The sequence below is a fragment of the Hemiscyllium ocellatum genome, chromosome 30 (genome assembly GCF_020745735.1).
Source record: "Hemiscyllium ocellatum isolate sHemOce1 chromosome 30, sHemOce1.pat.X.cur, whole genome shotgun sequence".
NCBI classification, from domain to species: domain Eukaryota; kingdom Metazoa; phylum Chordata; class Chondrichthyes; order Orectolobiformes; family Hemiscylliidae; genus Hemiscyllium; species Hemiscyllium ocellatum.
The window spans coordinates 24,567,642-24,585,128 of NC_083430.1; the positions used below are offsets into that span (position 1 = coordinate 24,567,642).

General features: G+C 39.4%; 1 protein-coding gene across 1 annotated transcript; it reads right to left on the bottom strand.

Annotated features, from left to right (window-relative positions):
- Positions 1-7,378: 7,378 nt before the first annotated feature.
- On the bottom strand, positions 7,379-16,906 carry gja9a (gap junction protein alpha 9a). The gene is made up of 2 exons (XM_060847625.1): positions 15,414-16,906; positions 7,379-7,547 (listed from the first exon to the last, which is right to left on the bottom strand). The coding sequence occupies exon 1, from the start codon at positions 16,904-16,906 to the stop codon at positions 15,416-15,418; it is 1,491 nt and encodes a 496-aa protein (XP_060703608.1). The 3' UTR covers positions 7,379-7,547; positions 15,414-15,415.
- Between the last annotated feature and the right edge of the window lie 581 nt (positions 16,907-17,487).

Below are 17,487 nucleotides of genomic sequence, written 5' to 3' on the forward strand. Positions count from 1 at the left end.
AAGGAGCAGGAAAATCGACGTTTTGGGCATGAGCCCTTCTTCAGGAATTCTTGTAGAGGGAGGAAGAGAGCTTCTTCAAGGAAGGCATCCTTGTAAGAGGATTCGCAGTAGGTTAAAATCTTCTAGGAGAAAGTGAGGACTGCAGATGCTGGAGTTCAGAGCTGAAAATGTGTTGCTGGAAAAGTGCAGCAGGTCAGGCAGCATCCAAGGAGCATGCTGCTTGGATGCTGCCTGCCTTACTGATGCATGTATCCATGTTGTTGTTAAATTAAGAATAATGCACTTTTTTGCCTTCTAATTTTCAGCTTCCTGTCAGTTTGTTTGCCTGAGTCCACCAACAGAGAACGTCTTCAGAGATTTCCTAAAAAGTCTTATTCCAACCCTGAATGCACCGTGTTTATTTAGGTCAAGCATCCATTTGTATTTTATATGCAGTCTAAATGGCAAAATGGACATCATTATTCTGTTGTAAAATTCCCACAATTTGTATTCAAAATACTGAGGAATCAACAACTGTAATCACAAAGAATTTTGGAGACAGTTCCTAGATATGTTCACGTTCACACACAGATGGTATTTGATCAATTACAGTAGCTACCTATGAAGATGCCTAACTGAAGTCCAACACCATTTTTCATTGTTTGCCTAGCACTTTTAGCTTCATTAATAAAACTGTGACTGTGTAGCTCCTCTGTTAACAATTAGGATAAAGTTAGCAACTACTTAAGCAATGAATTCCATCTGGTTATTTAATTGATAATCATGAAATCTGCAGTAGAAGATCACAATGATTATCCAAACAAAAGTAGCTTGAGGTCAGCACTAATAAATATATTACAGACAAATTGCACTGTGGTGTACATTCAATCTCTCTTCACAGATAATGCTGTGGTAAAGTCAGTTAGAACTGGTGAACAAGTAGGGAGAGGAGACAAAAGTTGGCTGAAAGTTTTTTTAAAAGTATTGTCAGAAAGAAACATTTTGACAATTTATTTTAAGCACAGACAGATCTTACTGCTTCATAACAGTTTAATGTAGCAAGGAATTAAAACTTCTCAGCTGTAGGTTTTTTTTTACAGTTATTTAATAGCAGAATAGTACAGATTCTAACTATAACTTTTCAGATACAATGTTAATTTTAGACCCTTTTCTTAAAGCAAGTGACTCTTTCCAAATATCTTATAATATTACACTAAGACACTTTTCATAAAATTTTTACAAGAGACAATTTACTTTTCCAAGACTAATAAATTTAGCATGATTGTAATTTTATTATATTAAAAACTAAGGTTCATGACTGAAAATTCAAAAGAGCACTTTGCAGAATGCTGAGGATGCTATTAGCTGAAATCTAAGTGAATGCTGTCCAATTACAGGTGAGAACATCCATCAAATCTTTTTTTTCCTCTGATCTTAATCTGCATGTTTCTTCTACCTGTTGGAAGTTTCTTACCAGGAAGGCAAGACAGTGTTGGGTATACCATACTTCAAACTGCTGCTAATGTTTCATAATTTGAGCAGGACAGAGAACATTTATAAAGGCAAAATACTACAGATGCTCGACATCTGTAACAAAAATGTAAAAAATGCTGGAATTACTCAGAAGGTGAGGCAGCATCTGTGGAAGGAGAAACAGAGCTAATCGATTCATGGAATCATAGAATCCAAACAGTGCAGAAAGAGGCCAGTTGGCCCATTGAGTCTGCACCAACCCTCTGAAAGAGCATCCCATCCACACACAGTCCCTCCTCTACTCCTGTAACTCTGCATTAACCATGGCTAACCCACGTAAATGCAAATCTGTGGACACGACTGGGCAAGTTAGCATGGCCAATCCACCTAACCTGCACAGCTTTGGACTGTGGGTGTGTTTCACATCGATAAACCTTCATCAGAACCAATGAAAGTTCATCAACCTGAAATGTTAATTCTGTTTCTGTCTTCACAGATGATACCCCGACTGCTGTGTATTTCCAGATAATTAATGTGCTGCCCTGTTTGCCTCTGAATGCTTTTTCCAGTAATTGCAAACAGAATCAACTATACACATCAGTGACCAAACATTTTGAAAACGTTCTAATGCCTCACCCCAAACCATAATAAAAATAATCATAAACCCAAACACAACCAAGCTTCAACATTCTCATGCAGCTAACCTGCTCCCAGAATGTGACGCCAATATTTAAATATTTTAGTGATGGCTTTAATCTCCAATTTGAACATAATTTTACTGAAAGCATATGGGCAAGGTTTTCCAGGGCCCTGGAAAACTGCAATGAGGTGAGATTGGGTGGATTCAGCAAGTAAGTGCCTGTCCAGTGCCTTGTGGGATGGGCAAAGCAGCAGTTCTTTACACCTGTGCCTCAAACTCACCTACTTCCTCTGACCCCACCGTTCCTCTGCAATTGGAACAACCCTTGTAATCAGACTATGAAATGTACACCACACTGCCCGCACTCTTCCTACAATCTGATGCCCTCACTGTCTGTCCCAGTCTCTGACGCCTTCACTGTTCTTCCTCCTCCCTGAGTCCATGACATCCCCACAAACAAATCTCTTCCATTCTTCTCTCTGATCATCAGCCTTCTGCCTTCTACCTGCAGGCTTACCCAGCCATTATCCAGTCAAACCTTTTAATATGGTGGCAGACAGCTCAGAAAAGATGTCCAACAATATAAATAAGGTCCTGCTATTAAGAGTAGCAGGAACTCTGAGCTACCCATATTTCTAGATTTCCCACTCACTGCAACATTCTTTCTGACACTCTCTCTGCCTTCACATAAATATCAGAGTCTCATCTCCTAATTCCTGTAGAGAAATCTTGCTCAAAATTAAATATTTTGGAGAAAGCCTCTGGCAGAAATAGTTCAATATTTCTAGTGCTACCATGTGGTTCCCTCCAGCTGTATTAGTTTTCCAAGATGATTGCTGGAACTATCAGTGGAGATAATAATTTAGTCTCTTTAGTCATCATTATTGTTTTGGTTCTGTAATGGTGACTCCTAAAATAGAATGCATAGTGCGAGTGAATAAAATATAGCATGAGATCAATGCTACCTTTCTAAGTTATTATGTGGACGTGTTCTTTTTGCTGTCCTTCTCGACAGCTTTGCCATTTGAAAATTTGAATAAATATTTCTATTAAAGGTAAAAATCTCAGTTTAATTATGTATTAGTGTTGCTAAGTGGACCTGCAACAGTCAAAGCTTAGTAAACAAACCGATATATCAATCATTGCGGGGTGGCATGGTGGCTCAGTGGTTCGCACTGCTGCCTCACAGCACCCGGGACCTGGGTTTGATTCCTGCCTGGGGCAACTGTGTGGAGTTTGCATGTTCTCCCCATGTATGTGTGGGTTTCCTCGTGGTGCTCTGGTTTCCTCCCACAATCCAAAGATGTGCAGGCCAGGTGAACTGGCCATGCTAAATTGCCCATAATGTTAGGTGCATTAAAGAGGTAAATACAGGTAAGGGAGTGAGTCTGTGTGGGTTACTCTTCCGAGGGTCAGTGTGGACTTGTTTGGTCAAATGGGCTGTTTCCAAACTGTAGGGAATCTAATATAGTCTAAAGTTATTCGTATTTTACGCGTTCATGTGTATTATGTGTATTATAGCTATGTGAAGTAATTTTATAATGGTTAATACTTATTTTCCTATTATTGAAGTATTCTGTTGAGCACTTAAAGTTCACTTATTGCACTATTTCAGTACAGCATAAACCACTTTAATGAAGCTAGCATGACTTCAATAAAAATGGAGAACAGCAATACCATCACAGAATTTTTTTGAAGTGGAGATTTTGTTATAAAATGATCCCTTTAAAAATCCCCATTCTGTTCAGAGCAAAAAGTACAAAAAAACCTGCAAAATAATGACGTTCTGAAAGCTGCAATACACGTAATTACCTGTGACCAGTATTTTGAATTGAGTTTGAGAAGACAGAGGACCTTGGAACTTAAAGAATTTAAGCAACGGACTAGAATCAGTTGTTGAGAGAACAGCTTTTTCTTTCAAGGAAACAACTGGTAAGAGATGTGTGTTTGATTTGAAACAACAACTTCTATTTATGTAGTGCCTTTAGCATTGTGAAGCATCCCATTACTAAACTGGTTAAAAAAAAACAAATTTGGACATTGGATCGCAGAAGCAGTAGGGCAGATTACCAAGTTTGATAATCGAGAGGATTTTAAAGAAAGTTTTAAAGAGAGACTGGAAAGTCAGAGAGCTATAGGATATTTTAGAGATTTGGACCTATGTATCTGATACTTCAACTATCAATGGGGCCGTAGAATTGGGATGTTCAAGAACTGGGGAAATGCTGAGCTCCTTAAGAGCTGTAGGAGAATATAGAAAGAGAAGAGTGAAGCCTGGGAGGAGTTTGGAAATGTTGATGAAGGATTGATCTTGCTGGACCAGCAGCCAGTCTAAGTCAGTGAGGACAGAGGAAATGAATGGGACAATGTAAGAAATGGGCAAGAGTCTTACATGAGCTTGAATTTACATAAAGTAAGAGACAAGAAATTGTTCAAAAAAGGCATAGGAATAGTGAATTCTCGAGGTAACAAAGCCATGGATGAAGGGTTCAGCAGCAGGTGACCGGATGCCGGTATCAGATTTGGGCAAAGTTACAAAGGCAGAAATAAAATGTTTTTTTGATTGCATGGATTTGTGGTTGGAGGCTCATCTCCCGGTAGAGAAAAAAATGACATGAAGGTTATGAACAGTCTGTATCCAGGAAAAGGAATTGTGCTGTATGGTGCATGACATGTATATATTGTTATGGGATTTGGATTTTAAAATAGTGACAAGTGGATGAGGGAGTTCTGTTAAGGTAGTTTTTGTAAAAACAATCAGAAAGTCACTTGAAACAATGACATATCTACATCAATTCCAATGAAGCATGTAACTGGAATAAGGTCCAGCAGAATCCCAGTAGTATTAATGAATGGAATGTTGATCTGCTGATTTTACACTGACCAGAAATACATGAGTTTAATTTTTGACTTCAGAACGGAATGTTCAAGGTCACTGTTCTAAAGAGTCAGTTCAGTTCTGAAGGGAGAACATTTCTCCTAACTGGAGAATCAAGCTTTTAGATGAGGGAAACCAATCATCGTAGCTAAAGTAGTCCGTGGAGTTTCCAAGCCAACAGAGTATGGACTGAAATCTTCAAGTTGTTCGAACTGAAAAGTTTTAGACCATTAGAACTGGGAGATGTTCATTCCAATGGACCCAAAAATAAATTGTTAAATGTCTCTGCAGTCCAAGGAAAAAAAGTATGGAGACATCATAGAACCAGTGAGTCATAGAGATGAACGGCATGGAAACAGACCCTTTGATCCAACTTGTCCATGCCAACCAGATATCTAAATAAATCTAGTCCCATTTGGCCCAGATCCCTCCAAACCTTTCCTGTTCATATACCCATCCAGATGCCTTTTAAATGCTCCACCACTTCCTATGGCAGCTCATTCCATACATGCACCAACCTCTGCGTGAAAAAGTTGCCCCTTAGGTCCCTTTTAAATCTTTCCCCTCTCACCTTTGACCTCTACTTTAGGACTCCCCCAACACAGGGAAAAAAAATTGTCTATTTATCCATGCCCCTCATGATTTTATAAACCTCTACAAGGTCACCCCTCAGCCTCCAATGCTCCAGGGAAAATAGCCCCAGTCTATTCAGCCTCTCCCTATGTCTCAAATCCTTCAACCCTGGCAACATTGTTCAGTTAAGAAAAAGCTTAGAGTTAAGAAAGGAGTGAAATTTCTCTGGAACTGAATATTCCTAAGAAGATAGTATAGGTGAATGGGTTAACATTTTGCTTTGCTGTTTGTGTTAAAGTATTTCTAGCTGTCTTTATACATTGCTTTCTTCTTTATGTAATATACTTATGTTCTGTTGTTAAAGAATATCTGTAGCCTAGCGTATATATGTTTTGGTCACTAACCACAAAGGTAAACAACTGCAAAAATTAAACTAATTATTTGTCAAGCCAGGTTTCCTTCTGGGATCTGATGTCCAGTACTACCATTAGCTAGGGTCATAATAAATGAAGTTGGTAGCGAAGGAATGGAGTTTGGAGAAGGGACTGAAAGAAATTATATTGGTTTTGCCAATACTTATTCAGAGTGAATTTCTGAGCATCCAGTACTAGATATTGAACAAGCTGTGTGATAGATTAGAGACATTTGGAGGTGTTCGGAGATAGTGATGATGTTGAGACTGGTGTCATCAACATACTTGTGTAACTTGGCATTATGTTTTCAAATAATGTTGGCAAAGAGAAATTTGTAGATAGGAACCAAGAATTGATTCTTGGGGGATTCCAGAAGTAGCCGTCTAATGGAATGGTTGGGCTTGCCAAGGGGTCGTTGCAGGTGATTCTCTGATTGAAATTAGTTGGATAAGAATAGAAACAGGAAGAGAAGTAAGAAGAGCACTCAGCTGGAAGACAGTGGAAAGGTGTTGGTTGAGGATCACAAGGTGGCAAATGGGTCAAGAAGCTTGAGGAGGGATAGACTATCCTTTGTCATAGTAACTCAGATTGTATTTGTGACTTTGATAAGATACATTTCCCTCCTCTGGCTTGATAGGACCTGATTGATGGAATTCAAAATGGAATTGCACATGATTGGGGTTTTATAATAGATTTATTACATTAAATGTTTATAATTTTAGGATTTTGTAAAAGGGAATTTGGAGAACAATGGCAGTCTGTGAAGGCAGTGTGGTGACGTTTTTGTTTTGTTTTTTGAGAAGGAGGCTGATGATTGCAGATTCAAAGAGGAGGGATACTGTACCTCTTCCTGCCTATTCACTCTTGTTTTTTTTATTTAGTCATGTCGTTGGCTGGATCAGCATTTATCGCCTAGCCCTTGTTGGACTTGAGAAGGTGGTGGTGAACTGCCTTTTTGAACTGCTGCAGTCCACACTGTTATTTAACATTTCCTGTGACAATCAGTTCTGATACCTCTGCTTGTGCTTCTCAACACTATCACTCATGTTGTTATGATTTTTGTGGGAAATTGCTTTTCAGATGATTAGCACTTTTCTGAAAGTAGGCTAGGCAATGAAATCCAACGAATGACATAACTTGGGACAATATCTACTGTTCATGTCTCTTTGCAGCATAGCTCACTTCACTAGCGCCATACCACTGATAGATCTTTGTAACAATAGCAATGTTATATCAACCCTCTACAGCCAGGAGTAAGCCTAAGAACTTCCTAGAATCCAAATTGAAATTTGGAATATAGTTGATCGGAACTACTTTTTGAAACGTTCATGTTATTCAAGTGACAGTGGTAATTTCCTTACTTGCAAATGTCACTGTATAATTTGTTAAGGATATTGCTCCTAACTAGCAACACAGCGTAGTAAGATCTGTCTATTCTCAGCATTTTAAGTACAGGGCCTGCAGTGTTCCCAGTGGGTTGGAGAGAATGTGATAATCTTTCCAGTTCAAGTATAAAATTTTCAGTAGTTTCTAAAGCCTTTGGTTACTGACTCTGTTTTTTCATAACGGTTAAAAGCTGAAGTACAGTGATCTGAAAGGGAAAAAAAGGAAAGATAAAAACAGTCATACCATAGGAAATAAGCAATATTAACAATAATCTGTCAGAAACAACAGGAATCAATTCCCATATTTTACCAGCAAAAACATGGTGCAGCCATAGACTGCAGAGCTTGATGTCAAAATTGCAAAGTATCTACACACAACAGGAGTGCTGAAATATAAAATCCCAGCCAATATATTTAACATATAGTTGTATTTCATCCTTCTATCAGATAAATGATGTCTAATCATTACTGTTTGAGGATCCTATTACCATCAAGTATTATGCTTAAATATTATTTTCTTTAAAAACACAATTCAATATTGTTGATAAAGAAAATAAAATAAAACTTCCCTTTGATAATTATGGCTGTAACATGATTTATCCCTAACCTATTGAATGGACTATTAATTTACATACATCTGACTCTTAGTATTAGCAGTACTCCTCAGATATAAATAATTGCATTTAAGATTTTTCAGATTAAATTGCTTTTGGAATATGTGCTCTTGATTCATTTTTAGTTATGTTTGAATCCCAACTTTAAAAAGTTATGTCTTAATAAAGGGAAGAATAATTATGATTGTTGTGAAGGAGAAAGATAGACAACATCAAACAGTTCACCTACTCTGAAAAACAGCAAGTTGTGAATATAAGTGAAGTACTTCATTGTTGATCAGCTCCTGGTTCCAAAACCACAAGACAGCAAGAAACAGAAGGTTCCCTGGAAGTTGTTTGAACCATTCATTCCTGCACTCACCTCCTCTATACTATACAATGTGCATAAAGTATCTCCAAATGTACAATAGACAACTATTCATGAGATCATTTCAGGTAGTTAAAGAGTCCACTAAAGAAAATAACTTGAAGTCCATCAATGAACTTATGTTTGCATAAATTCTTCAAAATTTAAGTGATCTATTCATAATGTTTTACATGAAACAAAAGAGCAGGAGTAGGCCATTCAGCCCTTCAGGCTGTTCCCCTATTCTGGATCATGGCAGGTTATCAGCTTTGATGCCATTTTTCTATGCCATTCCCCTTTTTCCTGTGCTATGAAGTCAAGTAGAAAAACTTGCTGCTATGAAATAAATTCATTATTAGTTGAGAAAAGGTCAAAATCATGCACATCTTAGAATGTGTTTACAATAGTATATAACTAACTAACAAACTAGCTCACTAACTTTGACAGAAAGTCAAAGATTGTAAATGTTGGTGTGTATACTAATTAGATGGCTCATAGCTTCCTGTCTTTGACCATCACATATAGAACCGTACAATGTGCAGTATTTCACTTATTTTAATGAAGCTTCAGTTTCTTGTTTCTGTGGCGCACGGTGGCACAGTGGTTAGCACTGCTGCCTCACAGCGCTTGAGACCCGGGTTCATTTCCTGACTCAGGCGACTGACTGTGTGGAGTTTGCACGTTCTCTCCGTGTCAGCGTGGGTTTCCTCCGGGTGCTCCGGTTTCCTCCCACATTCCAAAGATGTGCGGGTCAGGTGAATTGGACATGCTAAATTGCCCATAGTGTTAGGTAAGGGGTAAATGTAGGGGTATGGGTGGGTTTCGCTTCGGCGGGTCGGTGTGGACTTGTTGGGCCGAAGGGCCTGTTTCCACACTGTAAATCTAGTCTAATCTAATCTAATCTAATCAAACCCGGTCCCATTGAATTCAACCTGCTCCTGCTCTGCAGATGCAGTACACATCATTGTTGTTCCTACATGTACTAAAAAGAATCTAAAAATACATGCAAAAAGTCACTGCAGTACACAGTCAATGTGTCATTTTTTATCTCAGAAAACAGATGAAGCCAGAAGTGAGAGGGAGAAATGTTGTATATTACACCACTAAAATATTAAAACCCAAAAACATATACAGAAAATTTGATTTTGGGGATCTACTGAGTCACAATTAAGTACATTTACAAGTGGTGTTATTTCATGGCCTAACCTGCTTCATAAAGCCCTCAGTAGTCTTGTTGGGGAACAGATCACATTGTAGCAGATAGCACACCACCACTGTTTTTCCAAAAACTCTGCAAGCAATGTTTAGGGTTATAGTATTGTGGATGACTAATTATCCAACTATACACGATGCCTGCAAATGAGTACCTTTCATCCATGACACATTTCCTCACAAAACTGGATTTTTGTTTAGTATCAGTTCTGATTAATGTTGTGAATAGGGTGAGGCTTAATTAAAGGGAAAAGCCAATTTAAACAAATCGTTAAAAAGATTTCTACAATTGCAAAATAGCACATGAGTCATTTGGCTGTGTACTCTTAAGTTCTTAATAGTCATAATAAACAAAAAAACACATGATTGGAAATAATTAGCAAATTAGTTCAAGTTTGGCAATTACTCCACTAACTAAAAGGTGACTGACACAACTCTCGTCCTGTTGGCACTGTTCTTTTCTCATCCACTCTTTCTGCCTGCCAAATAGCCCCTATAACTCATTCATCTGTCTATATTCTATCTATACAATATTTCAAGGGTTCTTTATAAATGCATGTTTTTGTAGATATTGTTGTTAAAAACAAACGAGTGAGAATGTACCTGAAAGTCTCCGTACTGTTGTTTAAATAGTTTGCCATAACTCTTAAGATGTAATGTGAATCTGCAGATTACGTGCTGGTCACCATGATATTTCAGCATATATGCGTTTCAACAGAAGGAACTCATGGAGTCTGTAGTTGATACCCAGAAGTTCAACATTCCAAGTTAGGAGTATCCACTGAAGAGTGGACAGGACTGAAATTATCAGCAGACTAAAATCTATCATTTTGAATAGGATACATGTGCCATATTGAGGGAAATCTATTAAATAAATATTTAGGACTAACTCCAGATTTCAAGCATTTAGAAAAGAAGACAATCATGGTCAGAGCAATCTTTTGTAAGAAGACTTTACTTATATAAAAAAAGTATATCCTTTTTAAAATATTTGTTTATACAATATTGGGAACAACATTTCAGTACCCAGATTTTATACTTCATCTCAGGGTGCTTTTTGTTCTCAACATGAAATATTTTAAATCAATTGTTAAAATTTGATGAGTCTGCAGCTTCAGTGACAAGTGTGAGTAAAATTAGCAATAATTAGTCTGGGTCTGCTCAGCTAAGAACACTCAACTCATAAAAGAAACATGGTTGTATTTTCCACTTATCCTTCTGAAAAATAAATCCACAAAAATATTGTTTATTCATCCTGTTGAGTGTCCATTACAACTGCATAAAGAGTCCTGGGAACATCAGCAGAAGGTTCAGTGGGGTGACAAAAGGAGGAACTGATGTGTAGCTTTGTGTTTTGTCTGGAATTCCCTCCCTAGATTTCCCTATTTGTTTTGCTATTCCTTTAAGAAGCTTCTTAAAACCTACCTCCCAAGTATGTTTTCATCATCTGTTTTCAGTGTGAATTTTTGTTTGATAATTCTCCTGCGAAGCACCTTAGAAAGTTTTAAAACATTAAAGTTATAATATTAATGCGACTATTGTTGGTGTGCAATGTATGATACTGAAACACTAGACTGGTCCATTGTAATAGATTGAGGTGCTCCGTTTTGTTAAAGTAGGAGAAGCTAGTGCTGAGTAATTTTATAATCAATCTATACCTTGTAGAAATAAGTTCATTATATAACAATTGTGTTATTCAACTTTTAACTTGGACAATTAAATAACACTATTGTCAGACTAAAGTTTGGATATACCGTTAGTCAGCAGCAGCTGCTAAATGTTCTTCCCTTGCTGTATTTTAATTTTTATTTCACCCTTGTTGCATTACCTTGCCATTTAACACAATTCTCAGAATTTAAAGATAGAACTGCATTAGTTTTTGTGCTGAGTTATTACACTTATGTTAAATCCTCTTAACCAATAAGTGTTATGGTAATTAGATATCAAGTGATGTGAATTCAGATTTATCATCTACATTGCTGGCTAAATGTTTGCAATTTATGTTATAGCTAAAAAAAACAACAGTGAACATGGCTCATGTTACAGCTTCAACACCTTTGTGATTATTACTAGTGTGTGTGTTAAAGATCTATTGTATTACAAATGTTGAGCCTCAAATGTGTAGTTAAATAATGTAAAAGATAGTCATGGAATATATTACAGAATGTTTTATCAATTGGTATGGAGAGTTCCCAACTTTAAAAGTATGAATTACATGAAATAAGGGAACTAAACAGGTGAATCAATAGTAATACTTCAGTAGAGGCCATGTGAAACACCTTTAAATCTATTCAGACATGCAAGCAAAATACTATGCAAAAACAAAAAGTTTTAACTCAGCAAATATGGATCTAATGAATTAACAGCATGAAATGAACTTACAAAAGAAAATGGCTGATACAAACTATCAAAGGTGAAGGAGAAAGATACTCAGTAGAATAGAACAAGAAACTCAGAAGGTGTAAACATGTAAAAGAAACATCACGGTTAAAGGAAGAAAAGACCCTGGAATTATTTAAGAAACAAACAGCAGGATCTCTGTGAATGGATGAAATATGGTGGGTCAAATGGTTTCCTCCTTGGTACTTATTAGTAAAAAGCAAAATATATGTAACAATCTCTTTCTTGATACTCTCACCAATATGAAAATTACCAAAATTTATCTGTCTAATTTGTTTTTTAATATACTCAATCTGTTGCTTTTATCTATAAGCATGCACAATAAATGTACCAAGTAGTTAGAAAGGTCATAGCAGAATGAATGGTGCTGGAATAATCAAGAATCAAAGATAAGGAGTGTATGGATAGTCAATGATGCCTATGTATGATATAAGCTGAGTGTGAAGTCAGGAATTTGGTTCACCTGGTGGGTTTGGTATGTTTTCCTCAACTTTAAATTTAGATTAAGAATTAGCCTCTGACAGTGCAAAATTGTTAAAACTTTGCTTAAATAGTTAAGTAGCAAAATTAAATGGAATCTGACTGGCAGTCACACATCAATGGCAGATTAAGCTAAATTTACAACATCTTATCAGACCATAGGGCTGCTTTTTCATGAGAAACACAGATGACTAGTGGTGGTTTAAATCTGAGAGTCATTATAGAACATAAAACATAGAACAGGCCCTTCAGCCCACGATGTTGTGCTGACCATTGATCCTCATGTATGCACCCTCAAATTTCTGTGACCATATGCATATCCAGCAGTCTCTTAAATATCCCCAATGACCTCGCTTCCACAACTGCTGCTGGCAACGCATTCCATGCTCTCACAACTCTCTGTGTAAAGAACCCGCCTCTGACATCCCCTCTATACTTTCCTCCAACCAGCTTAAAACTATGACCCCTTGTGTTAGCCATTTCTGCCCTGGGAAATAGTCTCTGGATCAACTCTATCTATGCCTCTCATTATCTTGCATACCTCAATTAGGTCCCCTCTCCTCCTCCTTTTCTCCAATGATAAAAGTCCGAGCTCAGTCAACCTCTCTTCATAAGATAACCCCTCCAGTCCAGGCAGCATCCTGGTAACCCTCCTCTGAACCCTCTCCAAAGCATCCACATCTTTCCTATAATAGGGCGACCAGAACTGGATGCAGTATTCCAAGTGCGGTCTAACCAAAGTTTTATAGAGCTGCAACAAGATCTCACGACTCTTAAACTCAATCCCCCTGTTAATGAAAGTCAAAACATCATATGCTTTCTTAACAACCCTGTCCACTTGGGTGGCCATTTTAAGGGTTCTCTGTCTCAGGAAGGGAGACAGGTTGAAAAGGAGAGTCCTTCATGGTAATCTCAGCTGGTTGCAGGAATTGAACCTGCTTCATTGTGCATTGCAAATTGATCCTTGGCAGATTTAATATAATGTGGGGAAATTAGATGTTATTTACTTTGGTCATAAGAATGGAAAATTATTTTTTTTTGGTGTTCTGAAAAGAGTCATACTGGAATTGAAATGATTACTCTACTCCTCTCTCCACAGTTGCCTGCAGACCTACTGAGTTTTTCCAGCACTTTCTGTTTTTATTACAGATCTCAAGCATCTGCAGTATTTTACTTTTAAGTGACATGTTGATTTTTGTTCCAAAGGAATTGGAATACAAGAATAAAGAAGTATTTCCAAAATTGTACATGTTTTAGTGAGACCAAGCCTGGAATGTTGTATGTAGTTTTGGTCTCCACATCTAAGGTGGGGTATACTTGCATTGGAGATGATACAGTGGAGTTCACGTGATCAGACCCTGGCATGTAAGTCCTATGATGAGAGACTGATTAAATTGGGTGTGTGTCCTCTGGAATCTATAAGAATGAGAGGAGATCTGAAGTGCTTTGTCAGGGTCAAGTCTGGGAGATTGTTTCTGCTGGGGGGACAATTGCATATAAGGGAAACAGTCTCAGGATAAGGACCTAATATTTTAGGAGATGAGAAATTACTTCACACAAAAGGTTGCATAACTTTGGAATTCTCTAGTCTGGGTGATCCAACTACATTTAAGGGAAGTTCTTGGTCTTTCCAGGAATCAAGGAAAATGGGAAGAGGATGGGAAGAGGAACGTGAAGTTGAAGCCCAAGATAAACCTACTGAATAGTGGAGCAATCTCATCTTCCTATCAGAAGAATGTTGTGAAACTTGAAAGGGTTCAGAAAAGATTTACAAGGATGTTGCCAGGGTTTGAGGATTTGAGCTATAGGGAGAGTTTGAATAGGCTGGGGCTATTTTTTCCTAGAGCATCAGAGACTGAGGGTTGACCTTATAGAGGTTTATAAAATCATGAGGGGCATGGATAGTATAAATAGACACATCTTTTCCCTGGGGTGAGGGAGTCAAGAATGTGAGGGTATAGATTTGAGGTGAGAGGGGAAAATATAAAGGAGACCTAAGGGGCAACTTTTTCACATAGAGGGTGGTACATGTATCGAATGAGCTGCCAGAGGAAGCGATGGAGGCTAGTATGATTGCAACATTTAAAAGGCATTTGGATGGGTATATGAATGGGAAGAGTTTGGAGGGGTATGGGCTGGGTGCTGGCATGTGGGACTAGATTGGATTGGGAATATCTGGTCGGCATGGACGAGTTGGACCAAAAGGTTTGTTTCGGTGCTGTACATCTCTCTGACTCATGGTTTACTGTTGTTCTTCTTTCTCGTGTTCCTGATCATTTAATTCAACAATACTACGTTTCATCATATAATTCAATGGTTCAACTTGCAACAATCAAGATTCGTCACCTTGCACTTTCCTATTTTAATCCGCTCTTTTCAGGATCAGAAAACTCTCGAGTCTCATGGAACCCTCTGACTCTCCCTTTCAGCGACAATCAACAGACTTTTAAATGCGATTACCTCATCGCCGATCCCTGATTCCCCCTTTCTTAAATCCTCATGGTGTCCAGCAATATTGGTTTCAGCCCCTTAACTCTTTTTAAAAAATAAGATCGATGGTCTATGTACATTGAAACATGTCTTGCTTTGCACTGCATAAAATAAACGGAAATCTGTTTGGGGAATGTGAGACTTTATTTGTTGCCAATGTTTCATGGTCATGTTTTCATGACAGGTTTGTACTGACAGCACACCAACACTCCGAACAGTATCCCACCCAGACTCATCCCTGTAACCCTGCATGGCATGTTTCCACTCTCTGCAGATTCTGTGAAATGACATGTTGAATTTTGTTGCAAGGGAAGCGGAGTACAGGAATAAAGAAGTCTTTCCAAAATAATACATGTTTTAGTGAGGGCACACCTGGAATATTGCATGTAGTTTTGGTCTCCAAATTTAAGGAGGGATATACTTGCATTGGAGATCTAAAGGTGAAAACTGGGAACAAAACAACCCCATTTTGCTCAGATCCGAACATGTATTCTTATATTGAACAGAGATAAGGTATTAATTAGACTAACGCTCATATCTGGAGGTCGGTGGGAGCACGCCTGCAGCTGCCGTTACTTGCCAATGACATTCTCCGGGAGGGAGAGAGGGCCTGCTGCGGACTGCCGCCGTCTCCGCTGTGCTTCGACTCGGAGCTCGACTCACAGATTGACTCGGGAGTGTCGGGTCTGCTGGGCCTTTTGAGGTCGCCTTTCGAAGCTGTCCGGGACCTGCTCACGCCGAAGCCGCCCCTCGCCCTGTGAGCGGCCTCAGAGTCGGCGGCGCAGCCCAAGGTGGCGCTGACCCGGCGGAGCCGGCGGCCGGCGCTGGCGGCGGGGAACGGGGCGCCGTGGAGAGCCGGGTGTAAGGTCCCGGCGGTGGACAGCTCGCTCTGGCTGGCTGAGTGCGGGCTCGGGGCGGGCAGGCAAGCGGCGTTTGAGGGCTCGTTGCATTCCTCGCCCTTTTGGCTGGGAACTTCTGATCCGCTGGACTTTTTGGGTCCTTCTGTGCAGTTTAACGCTGTGCTCGAGTCTGCATTATTTTGAGGCTGATGTTGCGCTTCTTTGTAACTTTGTTTCTGATCATTCAGGATGGGTTTGAACTCGGGGGGTGTAAATATCGGATACATTGTAGCTTCCGCTGGTTTCTCCAGCAACAAGCTGTAACTCACTGGAGCACTGGGGACCGCGGTGTGTGTGTGTTCCACGGCCGAGACAGAGATTCGCTGAGCACTCGAGTTTTTCTGTGACTTGGGGATGAAGATATCACCCACCTCCTCTTTCAGTTTGGGATAATATCCAAAAAGCCCCAAGCCCGTCTTCTTGCAGCCCAGATGAATGATCTCCAGGATGTTTAGAAAGAGGGAAACTGCTGAGATGCACAACATGAAGAGCATGAAGACGGACTTCTCGGTGGGTCTGGACACAAAGCAGTCCACAATGTTAGGGCAGGGCAGCCGTTTGCACTTGTACAGAGGGTCCAGCTCAAGTCCATAGAGCAAAAACTGACCCATCATAAATCCAACCTCCACCACAGACCTGGTGAGAATGTGCAAGACGTAAGTGCGCAGCAGAGAGCCCCTAAGCGGGGCTTTGTTTAATTTTCTACGCTCCAACTGCCTTAACTCTCGCTCCAACCTACGCCTGTCTTCCAGCATGGTCTCGGTCTCTTCCAGTTCACCCTTCAGCTCTACTTTCTTCTTCTGCCTTTCTTTCTCCAGTGCCCTGAGCCTGTATAGGGCATGGCCCATGTACACTAGGGATGGCGAAGACACGAAGATGACCTGCAAAACCCAGTAACGTATGAGAGAGATTGGAAAGGCCTTGTCGTAACAGACGTTTCTGCAGCCAGGCTGCTCAGTGTTGCAGATGAACTCTGACTGCTCATCATTCCATACGTCTTCAGCAGCCACTCCAAGCACAAGCATGCGGAATATGAAAAGGATTGTCAGCCATATTTTCCCAACAATGGTGGAGTGGATATGAACTTCCTCCAAAATCCCTCCAAGGAAATTCCAGTCGCCCATCCTCACTGCTTCATTTCAGGTTGGAGTCCTAACAACAGAAATCATTGTCATTTTAGACAGCTTGTTTGTTTAATTAACAGGTACCTGACGGGCGATAGATCTATTTGGAAAGAGGCTATTGCGTATTATGGAACCAAGGAGCATAGATGGAGTTAGGATACAGGTTAATTATGATTTAGTTGAAGGAGAAAGAAGGTTTGGTGCGCTTCAGTGATCTAGGAGAAAGTGAGCACTGCAGATGCTCAAGATCAGAGTCGAGAGTGGGTGTTGGAAAAGCACAGCAGGTCAGGCAGCATCCGAGGAGCAGGAGAATTGACGTTTCGGGCATAAGCCCTTCATCGGGAATTCTCAGCCAATTCTCTAGTTTGCCTTTTGTCGAACTATTGTCAGTTTGTCTAACAATAAATATTGTACCATTTGAAAATACATAAATCTAAAATTAAAAGCTTACTCATCTTCGCCAATACCACCCAATGTACACTGAATAATAATTGCTCTTAAAGTCAACTTCAATTTGTTATTTTATTAAGGGATCTCATCCACAGGTCAGATGAACCAAAAGGAACAGTATTAACCAGGCT

What these genes read in the sequence shown, in the direction of transcription:
- gja9a (XM_060847625.1), bottom strand. Translation starts at nt 16,906, where the DNA reads ATGGGCGACTGGAATTTCCTTGGAGGGATTTTGGAGGAAGTTCATATC.